Below are 14,277 nucleotides of genomic sequence, written 5' to 3'. Positions count from 1 at the left end.
GAGCCCAGTTGGACTGCAGAAACCCAAATACTTGCTATCTGGCCCACTACAAAAAGTTTTGCTGATCCCTACCTTAGAAGATACAAAAAATGAGTAGGATGGAGTCTACCTGGCTGAAGCCACACCTCACAACATTTGAGAAAATATTTCCCCAATTCACCCTTTCTTTTAGGAGAAATTAGAAAAGAATAAGAAAATTGTTGTCAACTTTTATCGTTTTCAAAAGGGCCTCATAACTTTTTTTTCCCCAAACATAACTTTATGTCCCAGTAGTTACTCTGGTGATTATATCCTGGCATGATATAATGGAAGGGCAAGTAAAAAGGTGCCAAGTGGTGGAACATATAACAGAAAGTTCAGTCTGATTTACAATTTGCCTTCAGAATCAACCTGGAAGAGAAAACCTACCAAGACTAACCAAGTTTGTAGGACAGGAAGGAAGAGGGGGAATCACAAATACATTTAGGGACCCTGTCTGTCTCTATTACAGTCTGCCCCGATTTGATAATGCCTTGTGTGTATGTGCACTGTTTTTGTCTTTTGTGATCATGTTGTTTCATAAACATTAGCTATTGGAACATACTGGTAAGAAGCACATACTGTTATTTCCATTTCAGAAGGAAGTGGCGGTAAACTATGCATGTAGCTCTTTCTATGGCAATAAATCAGTGCCAGATCCAAGAAAATGCAGGTTGTTTTTTGTTTTTTTTTGCCACACGCAAATCTCTGCATGGTGCATACGGTCCACAGGATGATAAAGAATTATTACCTGAGTTTTAATGTGAATATTTGACTATTTAGTGTGATTTCCTCTGTGGCATCTGGCATAGTGTTTAGTTGTTATCCTACCCGTGGCCGCTATAATATGACCTCATGAATCAACTAATTAGATACTTCATTCTCTAAAACTAAGAGTCTTTGCTTTCTTTTGTGCACCACTCTCTTATATCTGGGGTCAGCACATGGTCACTGAGTAGGCCAGAAGTTTCCTTCATCTTCAAATCCCCACCTCCTCTTTCATACCTTTGCCTTTTTAGTTGTCTTTTAAAAGAAATGTGTTGAAAATGAACTCACTGTCCTTGTATCTCAATCAGAATACAGCAGCAGAGGAAGCATACATAAGTCAATCATTGCATCCTACCGTAATGGCATTTCAGCATCACAGAATGTGTATGCCGGCAGAGAGACTGTAGAATTCCTTTCCATCCCTACAGATATGGAACCAGGGACTCAGGAAGGATGAGGGACTTCTCTAAGTTCTTACAGTTACTTGTAGCAAACTTGGGAGAAGAGCTCTTTTGCCTTCCTTGTTTGTTTGCGTTATCTTCCTTTTGGGCCACCTTAAGTATGATTCTGATATAAACATTAAATTACAAGGATTCAGTGAAATGTCACAAGAATATCTTTTCCTAGAATATGTTCTGTTTGGCTATGAAACAGTGAGACTTGATTCCATAGATACGTAGGAAAATTACTTGGTGGATATATTACGTCAACCTTTTTGGAATACTTATTAAACTATAAGATAATAGAAGGTGACAGAAGCTATAATTATCCAGATAGTTTAGGAGAAACGTAATACAAAAGCATATTTATTCTTTATCTTCAATAATAAATATATTTGAACTGAACCTATTATTTGAGAAACCATTCACTTTATCAGCCACTGCAGTCAGTTTCTTGGTTGAGAGGGCCATTTGGGGGGAATTACTACCCTAATAGAGTGGAAGACTCACTCAACTGGCTCCTCACTATCTAGATTTATTTTTCCTAGAGAATCTAAAAATGGAAAGAAGTAGAGAGTCCATGAACAATTGTTCCTCATCTTGACACGTTCATTCCAGTCATATGCTTTATTTTCTTCCTAACACTTGTGACTCTCTGAAATTTTCTTCTTCGTTGATTTGTTGACTGGTTTACTCCCCTGTCCCATACTGCCAAGAATGGAAGCTGCAGAAAGGTGGCCTCGTCTGTCTTATTCACCATTGTATCACCGGCACCTATGACGGTGCGTTGGCTCTACAAGGAATTTCATATTACCTGCTCAAGCATGAGCAGTTGGCCGTGTTGACTAGAGTGTGAAGTGTTGAACTGCGAGGTTGTAAAGTCTATGGATGGGGAAGAGAGTCTTCATAACTGACCTCGAAAGCATTGTTCTGCATGCTGACCTCTTGGATCTTTATTAAATGTCCCCACCCCTGCTTCCACAGTGCCTGTACGTGTGTTGTAATTGTCGGTTTCCTTATCTCTCTCTCTCTCTCTGTCCCATTGATGACTTGAGGGATAGGACCAAGTCCCATTCACCTATATGTCCCAGATGCTAAATGCAGTGGCCAGCAGAGTGAGTGAGTGAGTCCGTGAGTACGCGCATGCTGCTTTTAGCACAAGTGCCTGAGAACATACTATATCTTTGTGCTTTACCTTTTCACGTAGAAAGCATAATGACTGACTGCTAAGTGTCTTTTAATACTTGTTTGGAGAAATACCTGCCTTCAGGAAAATACTTGCTTGCAAGTTGGGCTCCTTTTGTTAAGATAAGCTCTTTATATAGACTGTCACTGTCCAGTAGAAATGCAGTGTGAGCCACACATGTAATTTTAAATTTCAAATCACCGCATTTATAAAGCTTCTTAGGGACTTCCCTGGTGGTGCAGTGGTTAAGAATCCGCCTGCCGACGCAGGGGACATGGGTTTGATCCCTGGTCCGGGAAGATCCCACATGCCGTGGAGCAGCTAAGCCCGCGTGCCACAACTACTGAGCCTGTGCCCTAGAGCCCGCATGCCGCAACTACTGAGCCTATGTGCTCCAACTACTGAAGCCCGCACACCTAGAGCCCGTGCTCCGCAGCAAGAGAAGCCACCGCGATGAGAAGTCCGCGCACCGCATTGAAGAGTAACCCCTGCTCGCTGCAACTAGAGAAAGCCCGTGCACAGCAACGAAGACCCAACGCAGCCAAAAATAAATAAATTAATTTTTTTTAAAAAACCTTTTTAAAAAGTGAAGTTAATTTTAATATATTTTATTTAACTGAACATGTCCAAATATTCTCACTTCAGCATGAATCAATATATAAAATTATTACTGAGATATTTTACATTGCTTTTTTTCATACTGTCTTGAAATCCAGTGTGTATTTTATATCTCAGTGTGGGCCCTAAATTATCATCAGGAATACTTGATCTGTATTTTATTTCATAAAATTGAAAGTTGAAATAGTAGATTCACATATCCAAATTGTTCCAACACTTAAATTTGTTCCAGTATCTGAATTGAGAATGTTTTAAAATTTAAATTTCTTAATTAAATAAAATTTAGAAACTCAGTTCTATAGACACACTAGTACTGTTTTATTGCCAATCACTAAATATGGCTGGTGGCTACTGTTTGGCCAGCCCAGATTGTAAATTCTTTCCTTTTTTAAAAATTTTATTGAAGTATAGTTGATTTATAACGTGTTAATTTTTTCTGTACAGCATAGTGACTCAGTTATACGTATATTCTTTTTCATATTCTTTTCCATTATGGTGTATCACAAGATATAGACCATAGTTCCCTGTGCTATACAGTGGGACCTCGTTATTTATCCTGTACATATAATAGTGTAAACTCTTCTTAAATAAACCTTTTCTATATATCTTCCTTTATCTTCAAACACCCACCACCTTCTACCACTTCAGATAGCTGCATGTTGCGTTCCTGAGTGGGTGTCTTTGTGGTCATCTGGTCCCACTTGCTCCTCCTATAGGACCAGGGGCACAGAGAGGAAGTGGCTTGTCCAGTACGATTGTCCACGGCTCTCAGTGCCAGCTTTTCGCTCACTCCTCCACCAGGCACTGCCAGCTCCCTCCTTTGGGAGGGACGGAGTCTGGGGCCTGTGCCTGCAGGGTATCTTCCGTGCACAGCCAGGGATCCCCTTCTCTCTGCCGGCCAGTGGACCCCAGGGGAGCCGTCCCCGGCCACCTACCCCTGCTGCCTATGGGAGGTGGCAGAGGCAGCTGGCAGCTTGGACCAGCTGGCTGGCTCCAGGCTGAGGTCATGCTGGTGAGTTGGACAGACAGCCTGCTCCAGGGACGGAGGGCAGACCGAGTGCAAAGACAGATGGAACCAAGGCCAGCGCTCATTTATCCAAAGGTGCTGCTCCTACAAGGAGGGTGGAGAGGACCGCCAGTCCCTCAGTGTGATTTAGTCACCACCTTTTTTCTTTATTCATGCGTCTCATCTGAAAATGAATAATCGTCTGTGACTATGAGTTGAGCATTTCCTAGGGTGCCTTTTTGTCATTTATAACCATTGACAGGTTTAGTACTTGTTTTCTTTCGTGTTCCCCACGTTGTTCAGAACCCACTCAAGATCTCTTGATGTGATCTTTATCTAGGGTGCCAAAATTAATGCAGTGACAGTGGATCCATTTTACTTTCTGAAGGAAAAATATTTTGACTCTCTTATGGTGAGGCTAGTCTGCTTCTAAGAAAACTGAAGTGGGTGCAGCACGAAATCGTTCTCAGCCTATCAAAACATGCACTTTCCTCGTTATCAAGAGCCGGGGGCAGGGTTGAGATGCTGCAGCCTCCCTGGTGACTGGAAGAATCGCTCTTTTTCATTTTTTTCCTGCTCGCATTTCCCATTCTTCTATATACTCCCCACCCTCCACTTCTCCACGTCACTGTGTCGTATGTTTTTCACAGTGCACTTTGAAACTATTGGAACTTCAAGATCACCAAGTGACAGTGTCACCTCCACAGAAATCAAATACGTGGTTGTTTGTGTGTCAACTCAGCTCAGCCATGTGGAGACACAGTATAAAATGACAACCAAGAGTAGTTTATTAATTGGCTGAAGAATAGTCAGAGCTTGTCTTGGAATCCTGGCAAGGTGTTTGCCAGAACTAAGGGGAAAACAGTCCCCTGGCACTGGTAAAACGTCTAGTGTATTGATTTGGTTTTATTTTCATTGGCATATTTAGTCACTGTGTTTTGATTCCTGGATTATCATTTATTTGGGGGAGTATAACTGTTACTCGAGATGCCAAACCGGAAAGTGATTTTTTCGTTTTTTGTGCTAGTTTTATGCTCTAATAATTCATGGACAAGAAGAACGCTCGATGAAACATGGCAGGCTGGAAAGAAATAAGGAATTATTTTGAACGAGATGATGAGGAAACTTTTAATAGGAGGAATCACTTTTTGATATAACTTCTGTTATCAAAGGTACATGTCCGGGAAAGATCAGGACTCTTTGGTGGTGTGTGCCAGGTTTCAAATTTCCAACCATGCTTATTCAACCTGCCTTCTGGAGGAAGGTTGGGGGAGCTGAAAAGTTGGGGCTCTAGGACCCTATTCCTTCCATTCAGCCAGGCAACTCCACTCTCAGGTTTATTCTCAATGCCTTTCCTGTAGGACTTATTTCAAGGAAAGATTTCTGCAGCTAATAAAAGTTTGAAAGAGCACTCTTTTACTTTATTTCAAAGGGCTGGTTTAGGAATTCTTGTACCCGGGATTTTTATAAAACCAGAACAGTTATTTTTCCCTTGAGAGGAGTGGCCTCAGAACTGTTGTTTGTTAACCTTCTATAGCGTCAATATTCCACGCATGGGCCACCCCGTCCCACGCAAGTCCTGTTTCTTACACCCTCGTGGCCAATGTCAGGGAGCAGGACGGGAGAAGTTACCCACTGGACCTTGTGTTGCTGTTTCAGGTGGGATGGGCTCTAATGCTGTTTCTGCATCTCCTTGCTGTTGCTGTCAGAGACCTGCCACTCTGCTCAGAGACCTACTCTTGTGCCAGCAGCACAGTTTTACTTTGAAGATTCACACTAATTTGCTCATCACCCAGAAGACAACAATCTCTTGAGACTGAAGTGGAAAAGTTTTATAAAACTTCAGCCAAAGAATGAAGTTTTAAAAAGTTCTTTTCTTATTAGTTTCAGCTATCCTAAGGTCTTGCTTTCTAGAATTATTGACAGAACTGTCAATTCAGTTTGGGAGGAATAAAAGCTAATATTTGTGACAATCTTGGGTAAATGCCTTTGCGTTGAGAATAAGTACACCAGGAGCGTGAGAGTTACCTGTCAGGGTGTGTGCTGGGTAGGGAGAAGGTGACTAAGGTTTTAGTAATATTACCATCAAATCTAGGACTCATAGGGCTGCCCTCCTTGGCAGTGATGCTGTTTAAAGTTCGTCTAGTTTAGAAATGGCGGACAAAAGCCCATATTTTCTTTAAGGAAGAAAATCTAAACAAGCGATGTCTTAGAATTTATTTTTGGTGGGTCAGTCGCTTACCACAAAATCCAATGTAACAAAAAATTCATATTATGGTAGCATAAAAGTTGTGACAGATTCTCAACTTCTGAACATTTTGGAAAAGCAAGGAATTATTCCAGTTGAAAAATACCTGGGCCTGTTTTCCTAATTTCCAGCTATGCTTTTGCTGATAGAGATCAATGGGAAAGTATAGCTTTGCCAGCCTTAGATGGAGAAGGTCAAGGGTGCTTATAAATATATTTTAAAGTATCATTAGTGTCTATAAAGGAAGAAAAAAAAAGAAGGTCCTAGAGCCAGTAGGAAATCAGCCAGTTTTTAAGCAGGCTGTCCACTTCAGCTTACTGAAAATAAGGAAAGGAAATTGTACAAATGCTCTTCACAAGTCCAGGATGATTTATATCAGGAGAAAGCATACAAAAGTTTTACTTTTTATTCTTTTCTCTGCCTCGCCTATTACTATTACGATAAAAATTCTTCTGATAAAAAAATACACTTATTTTTTATTAGGAAGATCCAAATAGAGTTTATCACTTTGGGATCTGAGTCACATTTAGTCCCCCACCTTCCTCCCCCTCCCCCTTTTGTCAGATGTTGGGTTTTGTAGGCAGTGGAGAACCTTTCCAGAATTCTTCCCTCATGTAGATAGTTTCCGTGGGAGGGCAAGCGCATAAGCGTCAGTGCACGCAGTAGGCCCTCAGGAATGTTGGACCAGAGTGGTTTTCCTGTGGTTTGCAGTGAGGCCCGAGAGGAGCATGCAGTCCCCTTGTAGTGGAAGGTCATGCCATGGTTCTCCTTTCCCTCCCGTTTTCTATCACTGCCCAGCGGAAAATAAGACCCCCTACAGGGGAGGAAGGAGGAAGGTCCTTGATCTCCAAAGCAGACATACCGTGAGTAGTCATTGACAGCAATTCACACTTGGGGCCCTTAATGAAGCAGGTGGGCAGCAGCTCCAGAGACCCCCAACCAGATCCTCACAGAACACCTCTGCACTTTGTGCTTCCATCTCCACACATTTTAACAGTCAGTCCTGCAAAGTCAAATGCACCGATCTCCAAAGTCGAGGGCTTTGAGTGTTAGAAGCACACACACGAAGTCTTTTCAGTGAAGCATCTTCTTTTTTTTTTTCCTGCGCATTTTCTTGGTGAATTTAGGTTTTCTCACCAGGACCTAAAAGGTTTTGGGTCCAGTCTGACATTTCAGCCATTTCTTGATAAAGCTGTGTGGGTACCATGTGTTTGTGTGTGTGAACGATTCCTGACTGAGTAAATTTCTTCCAGCGCGTGTGTCCATCCTAGCAGAAGATAGCCCAGCGGGCCTTGAGCACTGCTGCTACTTTACTTCACATCATGAATATTCAGAGGCTGCAGTCATTGAGGACTCAGGTGGCAGAAATAGTAAGGTGATGGAAGCACACCCTGACATGAAGGCCAAGTCCACATTTCAGCGACTCAGAACCCCTGACTGCAGCACAGATTTCCCATTCTCTGACCCTCGGACCTCAAGAGAAGGAGAGTCCTAGGGACTGCTCTGAATCGGGCATCTGTTCCATACACCAACATGCTCATGGCTTGCTGTATGATGTGTTGTAATCAGCATGTTGTTTTTAAAAGACAACAACAGGCCCTTCTCTGCATCCTCCCCCATAAAATGCATTTAGGCTGATAGTTCAGCATAAAGGACACACTGTTGAGACGGGCAATGCATGCATTGTTTCCCCGTCATGCAGTCAGTATCTCCATAGCAAAATCGAGTATCTTCTGTAAAATCTTATTTTATATATTTTGTCACCATCAGCAGTTACACTCAAGTAGGAACTGCTCCATTCTATTATGGGTTAAATTCTGCTCTGTGCAGACCTAGTGGTGATGTATAAATTGCAGCCCTGTCTTTTTTTCGAAGGATTCTAAAATAGGTTTTCAGAATTAGTGCTGGATTTTTGCTCCTGCATGTGTAGTGACTCTTGATTTTTTCCCTTCGGAGAAGCCTCTTTTGCAGCATTCCCCCTTACGAGGAATCACTTAGACACTTCCAGCTGGTGGCAGGGGATACAGCCATAATACAGCTTCCTCTGTCCCAGCTGTCTTTTTCACTACGCTAAATGCATTACGATGGCTGCACTCTCGTGTAAAGGTTCAGGTAGAGGGAGGTGTAGGATGAGGTCTGGAGACCGCCGTTGGGGTTTTTAAGGCTTCAGCTTCCCCAGCATCTTGGCATTTTGAATGTCTTCCTGCTTCGGGTCCAAGGTTTCTCTCCACTGATTGAAATGCTGCTGGAAGCCTGATTAAAGGTGCCTAAAGATAACACCTTCTACCAGGAAGCCCTGCGCGCTTGAGAGGATCTTTTTCAATGCATTATGGCTCATGCAGCCTCACAATTAAAGAAAAACAGGGATTTAGAAATCAATGCTGAAGAAGAGACTGAGAAAAAAAGGAAACACCGCAAACGGTCCCGGGATCGGAAGAAGAAGGTAGCTATGTATGCCAGCGCCTAGATCTTGCCTGGATTCTTTTTATTTTAATCTCCTCTTGGCATCCGTTAGAAGCATTCGGGGCTATTTTTACATGCTGTGTAGAGTGTAAGCTGGGTGTGTAAGTTGGGTGTGTAAATTGGGAACAGATGATAGGGACCCTATGGTGGACAACTGGTGTAGGGTGGGCACAAGGCAAGGGAAGATTTTACCCTGTGTATGGATGATTGCAGTGCTGATGCGGAAGGCTTGCACTTTACATAGGCGTGGGCTTGCTTCCATGACACAGAAAGGAGTTGCAAGGGAGTTAAAAGGAGTTTCTTTCCAGCCTGGTCAAGGTGAAATGCACGGCGGGCACTTAGGATTGAGGGAGAGGCTGGAGAACCAGGCTTTTTACTTCTTACAGTTCTGTCTCGTGGAAAAGGAGCTTTTGTGCTAGAACTGTGTCACATGTGTGCATTTCTCAGGCAGATCTGTGACCTTAAAGACGTAGCAGAAAAGTCATTTCCTGCTTTGTTTTTTTTTTTTTGGTTTGTTGGTTTGTTTCTTCTTTCCTTCTGCCTCTTGTTTCTATAAGGTACTTTTAGGTAGGTTGTGCAATGGAAATAAACTGCTGGAAATAACTTTCTTTTGTTAAATACAGCTAAAACCAGAGAGGTTGGTCTTTCTCTGCTGGCTGAGAGTGATTATCCTGAATGCAGGAATTCCCGTGACATGGCAGGGACTTGCACCCTTCAACACCGATTGCTTTAGATCAAAGCATGGGCATTGATCCTCCTCTGCTGATGTTCTAATGCAAAGGGAGCAAATAGGAGGCCTATTCTAGGTCAGTTGTGTTTTATTACAGCCTGGGAGTACTTACTGTTTGGTGGCTGTGCCCTTAAATATGACTCCTAGAAAGCGACCGGGGGAGTGAGGCCCCAAAGCACTTTTCTTCCTTGACGATTAATAAAAATTGACTAAAACTCTGTGATCTGAATAGGTCATAAAGCATTTTTATGTCTCTTTGTGAGAGTTCCCAAAGGACAGATCATCTTAATGTGCTTTGAGCAGTGATGCCTGTGCTTTGCAAATGACACGCAGATTTCATCCGCCACATGCACCTTTTTTCAGGAGTGGGCATGAATATTTTCGGTGCCTTTGCCATTTTCTTCCAAGTGAGGATCTAGAGAAGAAGCCTCTCTGCCTTTTGTTACCTGGCAGACTTTCTGAGACTGAGTTTGGAGGGCTGCAGTGGTTCTGCTGCAAGGTGTTAAATATAGATGGTTCCTGCTTCAGGATTCTTGTAAATAAACTTCTTGAACGTATTTTCATGGAAGTACAAGCTTAAGTTAGGAAATTCTCCGCAAGTGTATTTCAGAGCCTCGCACAGCAGAACTGTTGTGAGATTGCTGTGGTTTGCTAGGTTCTGGTATAATTTTACTGAAGTTAGGTTTGTCTGTGGGTTGGTCACTGTAGTTTTGACCCCTCTCTGCACATCTCGCCCCCACCCCAACTCCATGGTAAACTAGCTTCTGAGAAACACGAGGACAGGAACATAAATCTGTATAAAGATACAGTTTCATCATTAATGTCGATACTGTACTTAAGAGTTATTAGCCAAGCCAGGCTTATGGACAGCAGTTTCCTGTGGGAGCAATGACAGGTCCCTTGCTTGCGCCTTGTCCCGTATTTGACTTGGAAGCAAAAGAGGGAAGGGGTGAGGCAAAGGGGGTTTCTGGGGTCACTGAGCTGAAGCAAATGCTTTGTGGACCGAAATGCTTTGTTATGAGTACAACAGAGTCTGTCCAATGTAAATCTCTTAGCAACCAGAAGGGAACATGGAGAAATATCAATATCGCTATTGTCAATGTGCAGGCAGATTTAAATGTTTTGTTCTCGGGGCACTCGCAGATCAGATCCAGAAAGGGGCTGGTGGATAACACTTTCATTGCTGTTGTGCTTGTTCATTCATAACACAATATAGTCTGTATATTCCCTATCAAAGGTACCTGTATTACAGAAGATGTAATATTCATAGTCCGATGATCGCATGGACTGCTTCTAATTTGCAAAGTTAAGATTAAACGGCTTGGAAGACACAATCTAGATCTCCTTCCTTGGCACAGCCTATGTCACACTTACTCTCTCCAGAGTGAATTGTTGCAACTTTGAGTTTCTTTTTCCTACCTTTTCCTGAAATCCTGATTCAGGCTTCTGGGCTACTTGGTTCCATGTTGTCAGCCGCACGTCAATTGGAAAAGCTGCTTTTAAACATGCTGTCGGTTGCCATGGGAATCACTCCCCTTGCTCATATGCAGAAATATCCCCTAGGATCTTTTAATTACATAAAGAAAGAGTGAGCACTCTCATAAAATCACCAAACACAAAAGAAAAACTTAAAGAGTATCTAGTTTATAAAGTAAGGAATTTGACGCATGGTACCCCTGCAATTCAGGTTTGAGCAAAGCCGAAGAAGAACCTTCCTTGATTATATCTCTATGACACACAATCATTCAGTACGGGACGTTACTAAGCATTATAATCAAATCATAATACACGTGTCAAATGAACATAGGATTCAGGTGTCATCCGTGTTTTTAAACCCAGCGAGTTGCACATTTGGATATTTTTGAATATTGATAACCATGAATAAGTGATTAGCTGTCAAAAAGTAGGAAACTTCTAGGAATTTATAATTAGTTGAACTTGAATAATGATATATTTTCTTCTTGGCATCACAACTTCCGTGTCAAGAACAAGAAAATCTTCCTGTTTGTTAAAAGGAAATTCGTCTAGATAGATGAACCCTTAATCATTTTATCATCAAGTTTTCTGACTTGAAGCAAAAAAAAAAAGTTTCAGTGAGTATCTAGTGTAAAAGTTCCTTAACCACACTTCCATTGCTCTTCCCTGATATCTTTTCCCCTTCATTCTCCTTCTCTCCTGATGGGCTTAGCTTGGCTCAAGTGGGAGGCATGACAAAGGTAGACAGCACCTTTGGGCGGGTCCGTATTGGATCCATGCCCTCACTAAGCAACTAGCAGGGAGGAACTCTGTATCTCCTGCACCCAGCAGGTCCCTGGCACACAGGTGGTGGTCAGTAGAGGGTCCAAGCCACCATGAACCCACAAGGGTTGGAATCACAAACGCTCTTCAGCCCCATACTTTCCTTGTTGCTGTTGGCTTCTGGTGCCATATTACCTACACGGTGTGCCCTCTCTCCACATAAGCTATAAAATACATTTCAATATTAAGGAGTATTAGGAGAATTGACCTTTATTCAATATTTTTTATGTATGCTTGTATGTACTTAATACGTCCCGTCGGAAAAAAAAAAAGCAACAACTTTGAGGTGACCCATGAAAATTTATCCTAAAAAAAGGAAACATTTATGGAATTCCCTTCTCTCTATATGTGACTGACACAGGAATATACTAGGATAAAGTGGCAATTAATTCTATGATTAATATCCTTTCTGATTATTGGTGTCAAACTCATACAGCTACTCAGTGGCAAAGCAGGAGTGACTCTTCACTGCTTCATTTTTGCATTCGTGCATTCATTCAGTAAATATTTATTGAGTGATTTCTGGCATCAGGCGTTGCATTCCCCATTGGAGACAAAGCTAAACAAGGCAGAGTGGGAACAGTATGGTAGCTCCCTGCAGAGGGGGGAGGAAGAGAAGAGCACCATTAAACACCCTACAAATAAGGAGCCACAGCAAGACCCCCAGTTCATTAACTCGAATGGGCTCACAGAAGGTTCTCAGCATAGCTGAACCTTGGGGGAGGAGTGAGTGATAAACAAGCAGAAGGAAATCCCAGGCCCACAGTTGTTCAAGTATGAGAGAACATTCAGGTGTGTGAGAAACAAACGGTGTTTTGGAGAAAAGGGACATGAGTATATGGCAGGAAGAATGGCTGGAAAAGCAGTCTGGGGCCAGATCACGAAAGTCTTTGTATGCCATCTTACGGGATTGGAAATTAACCTGCTCAAAGGAGAGAGGGACTTAAATCACCTTTGGTGGTGATGGTAGGCAGAGGAGACCGAAGAATTTTCTGAGTTTAGAACCATCCCTCAAGCATCAGTGTTGTAGACAGCAGCTGGGAAAGCCGTCAGGAAGCACCGATGGTGATGCAGGCATGAGAGATGCTGAGGGTCTGAACCAGGGCAGAGACGATGCCAGTGGAGAAGCGGGTGTTGCATACGAGAGATATTTAGAGGAAGACTCAGTAGAACTTGGCAGTGGATTGTGTGTAGGATGTGAGAGGGAGAGATCGGATTCTAGGGTAACTGCCAAGTTTCTGGCTTGAAGCGGAAGATGAAGAATTAAATTTCCCAGATTCATTTCTTTTCTCCCAGGACATTTCTTGACCTCTTAAAAAACGCACCAGGTAGGGTGTTCAATTGCTTTTTTAGGTGGAGGCTCATTTAATCTTCACAACAACCCTGCGAAGAAAGTATTTCTATTATCCCCATTTTACAGACGAGAAAACTGAGGCATGAGCCTTTAAGCTGTTCCCTCAAAGTCTCCACACTAATTCATGATAGAGCTGAGATTGCAATTTGGGTAGCCTAACTGTCTAGCTTGTGTTCTTAACTACTACACTATACAGTGTATGTAGTTAATATTTTCACAGCTACACATCAAAGTGGGCTTGAGTCAGAGAATCTTCTAAAAGATAAGCTATTTTCTAAACATCTGGAACCTTGAATAACAGGCTTTCTATATCTAAGTAATCCAGTATCATAGAGAGTCTCTTTTTTTTACCCTCTGAAATAGATTTTAATGTTTTACCTTAGGAATTTCTTTTTTTTAATTGTGAAAAATTACCAACACCAGGATATCAAATCCTCAAAGACATGTTGCTGTCATAACATAACAGTGTCTTAGGTGCTTGCTGTATACCAGGCAGTGTACAGAGTGAGTCCCATGGATTATCCTATTTTTTTTCTCACAACTTTTCTATGAGGCAGGTATTATTTTCATCCCCATTTTTCATAGCCAAAACCACGGCTTAAAGAGACTAAATAATTTGCCTGAGGTCATACGGCTAGTAACTGGAGGGCCTAGACTTAAACTTGGGTCATAGGACTTTGGACTCTGTCAGTCTGGGTTTATTGTAATGAAACTCTCAGTCTCTTTAAGAGTTAAAGCAACTGAAGGATTTGAGAACAGATTTCGGGAAACCTGAACTATTGAGTGTGATCTCTTGCCACAGAAGCTTGGTGCTTCCTGACATTTTACAGGCTCTCCCATGCCTGGTTACCTAGGTACCTGTGGCACCCATGATGTGAGATGCCAGGCAGGGTGAGGCCTTTACTGCAGCACCTGGACTTTGGGGAAGAGGACTGTATGGACCTTTTTGGGACAAAGGGAACCTAGTCTGTTTCCTGCTTTGCTGAGTCCATAGACTCCAGACATCTAGGGAGCCCGGTTTCTCTCTCAACATGCTTGACACTCTGCACTGTAATTATGTGTTTACATGTGTGTCCTACCCAGGAAACTGTGAGCTCCTTGAGGGCAGAGGTGGTATCATACTCACCTACTACCAAACTGAGGCTTGC

The 14,277-nt window shown here is 42.4% G+C and overlaps 1 protein-coding gene across 1 annotated transcript in view; it reads left to right on the top strand.

The window, feature by feature from the left end:
- The first annotated feature begins 8,394 nt into the window (after nt 1-8,394).
- ANK3 (ankyrin 3) overlaps nt 8,395-14,277 on the top strand; it is a 353,292-nt gene continuing 347,409 nt past the window's right edge. Inside the window, exon 1 of the mRNA XM_055081155.1 lies at nt 8,395-8,727. Coding sequence (XP_054937130.1) covers nt 8,614-8,727 — 114 coding nt within the window. The 5' untranslated portion in view covers nt 8,395-8,613. The remainder of the gene's footprint in view (nt 8,728-14,277) is intronic.

This window comes from Physeter macrocephalus, chromosome 20 (genome assembly GCF_002837175.3).
Source record: "Physeter macrocephalus isolate SW-GA chromosome 20, ASM283717v5, whole genome shotgun sequence".
Lineage (NCBI taxonomy): Eukaryota > Metazoa > Chordata > Mammalia > Artiodactyla > Physeteridae > Physeter > Physeter macrocephalus.
The sequence above is the reverse complement of the archived record's forward strand: the minus strand, read 5'-3'. Positions and strand labels throughout refer to the sequence as shown.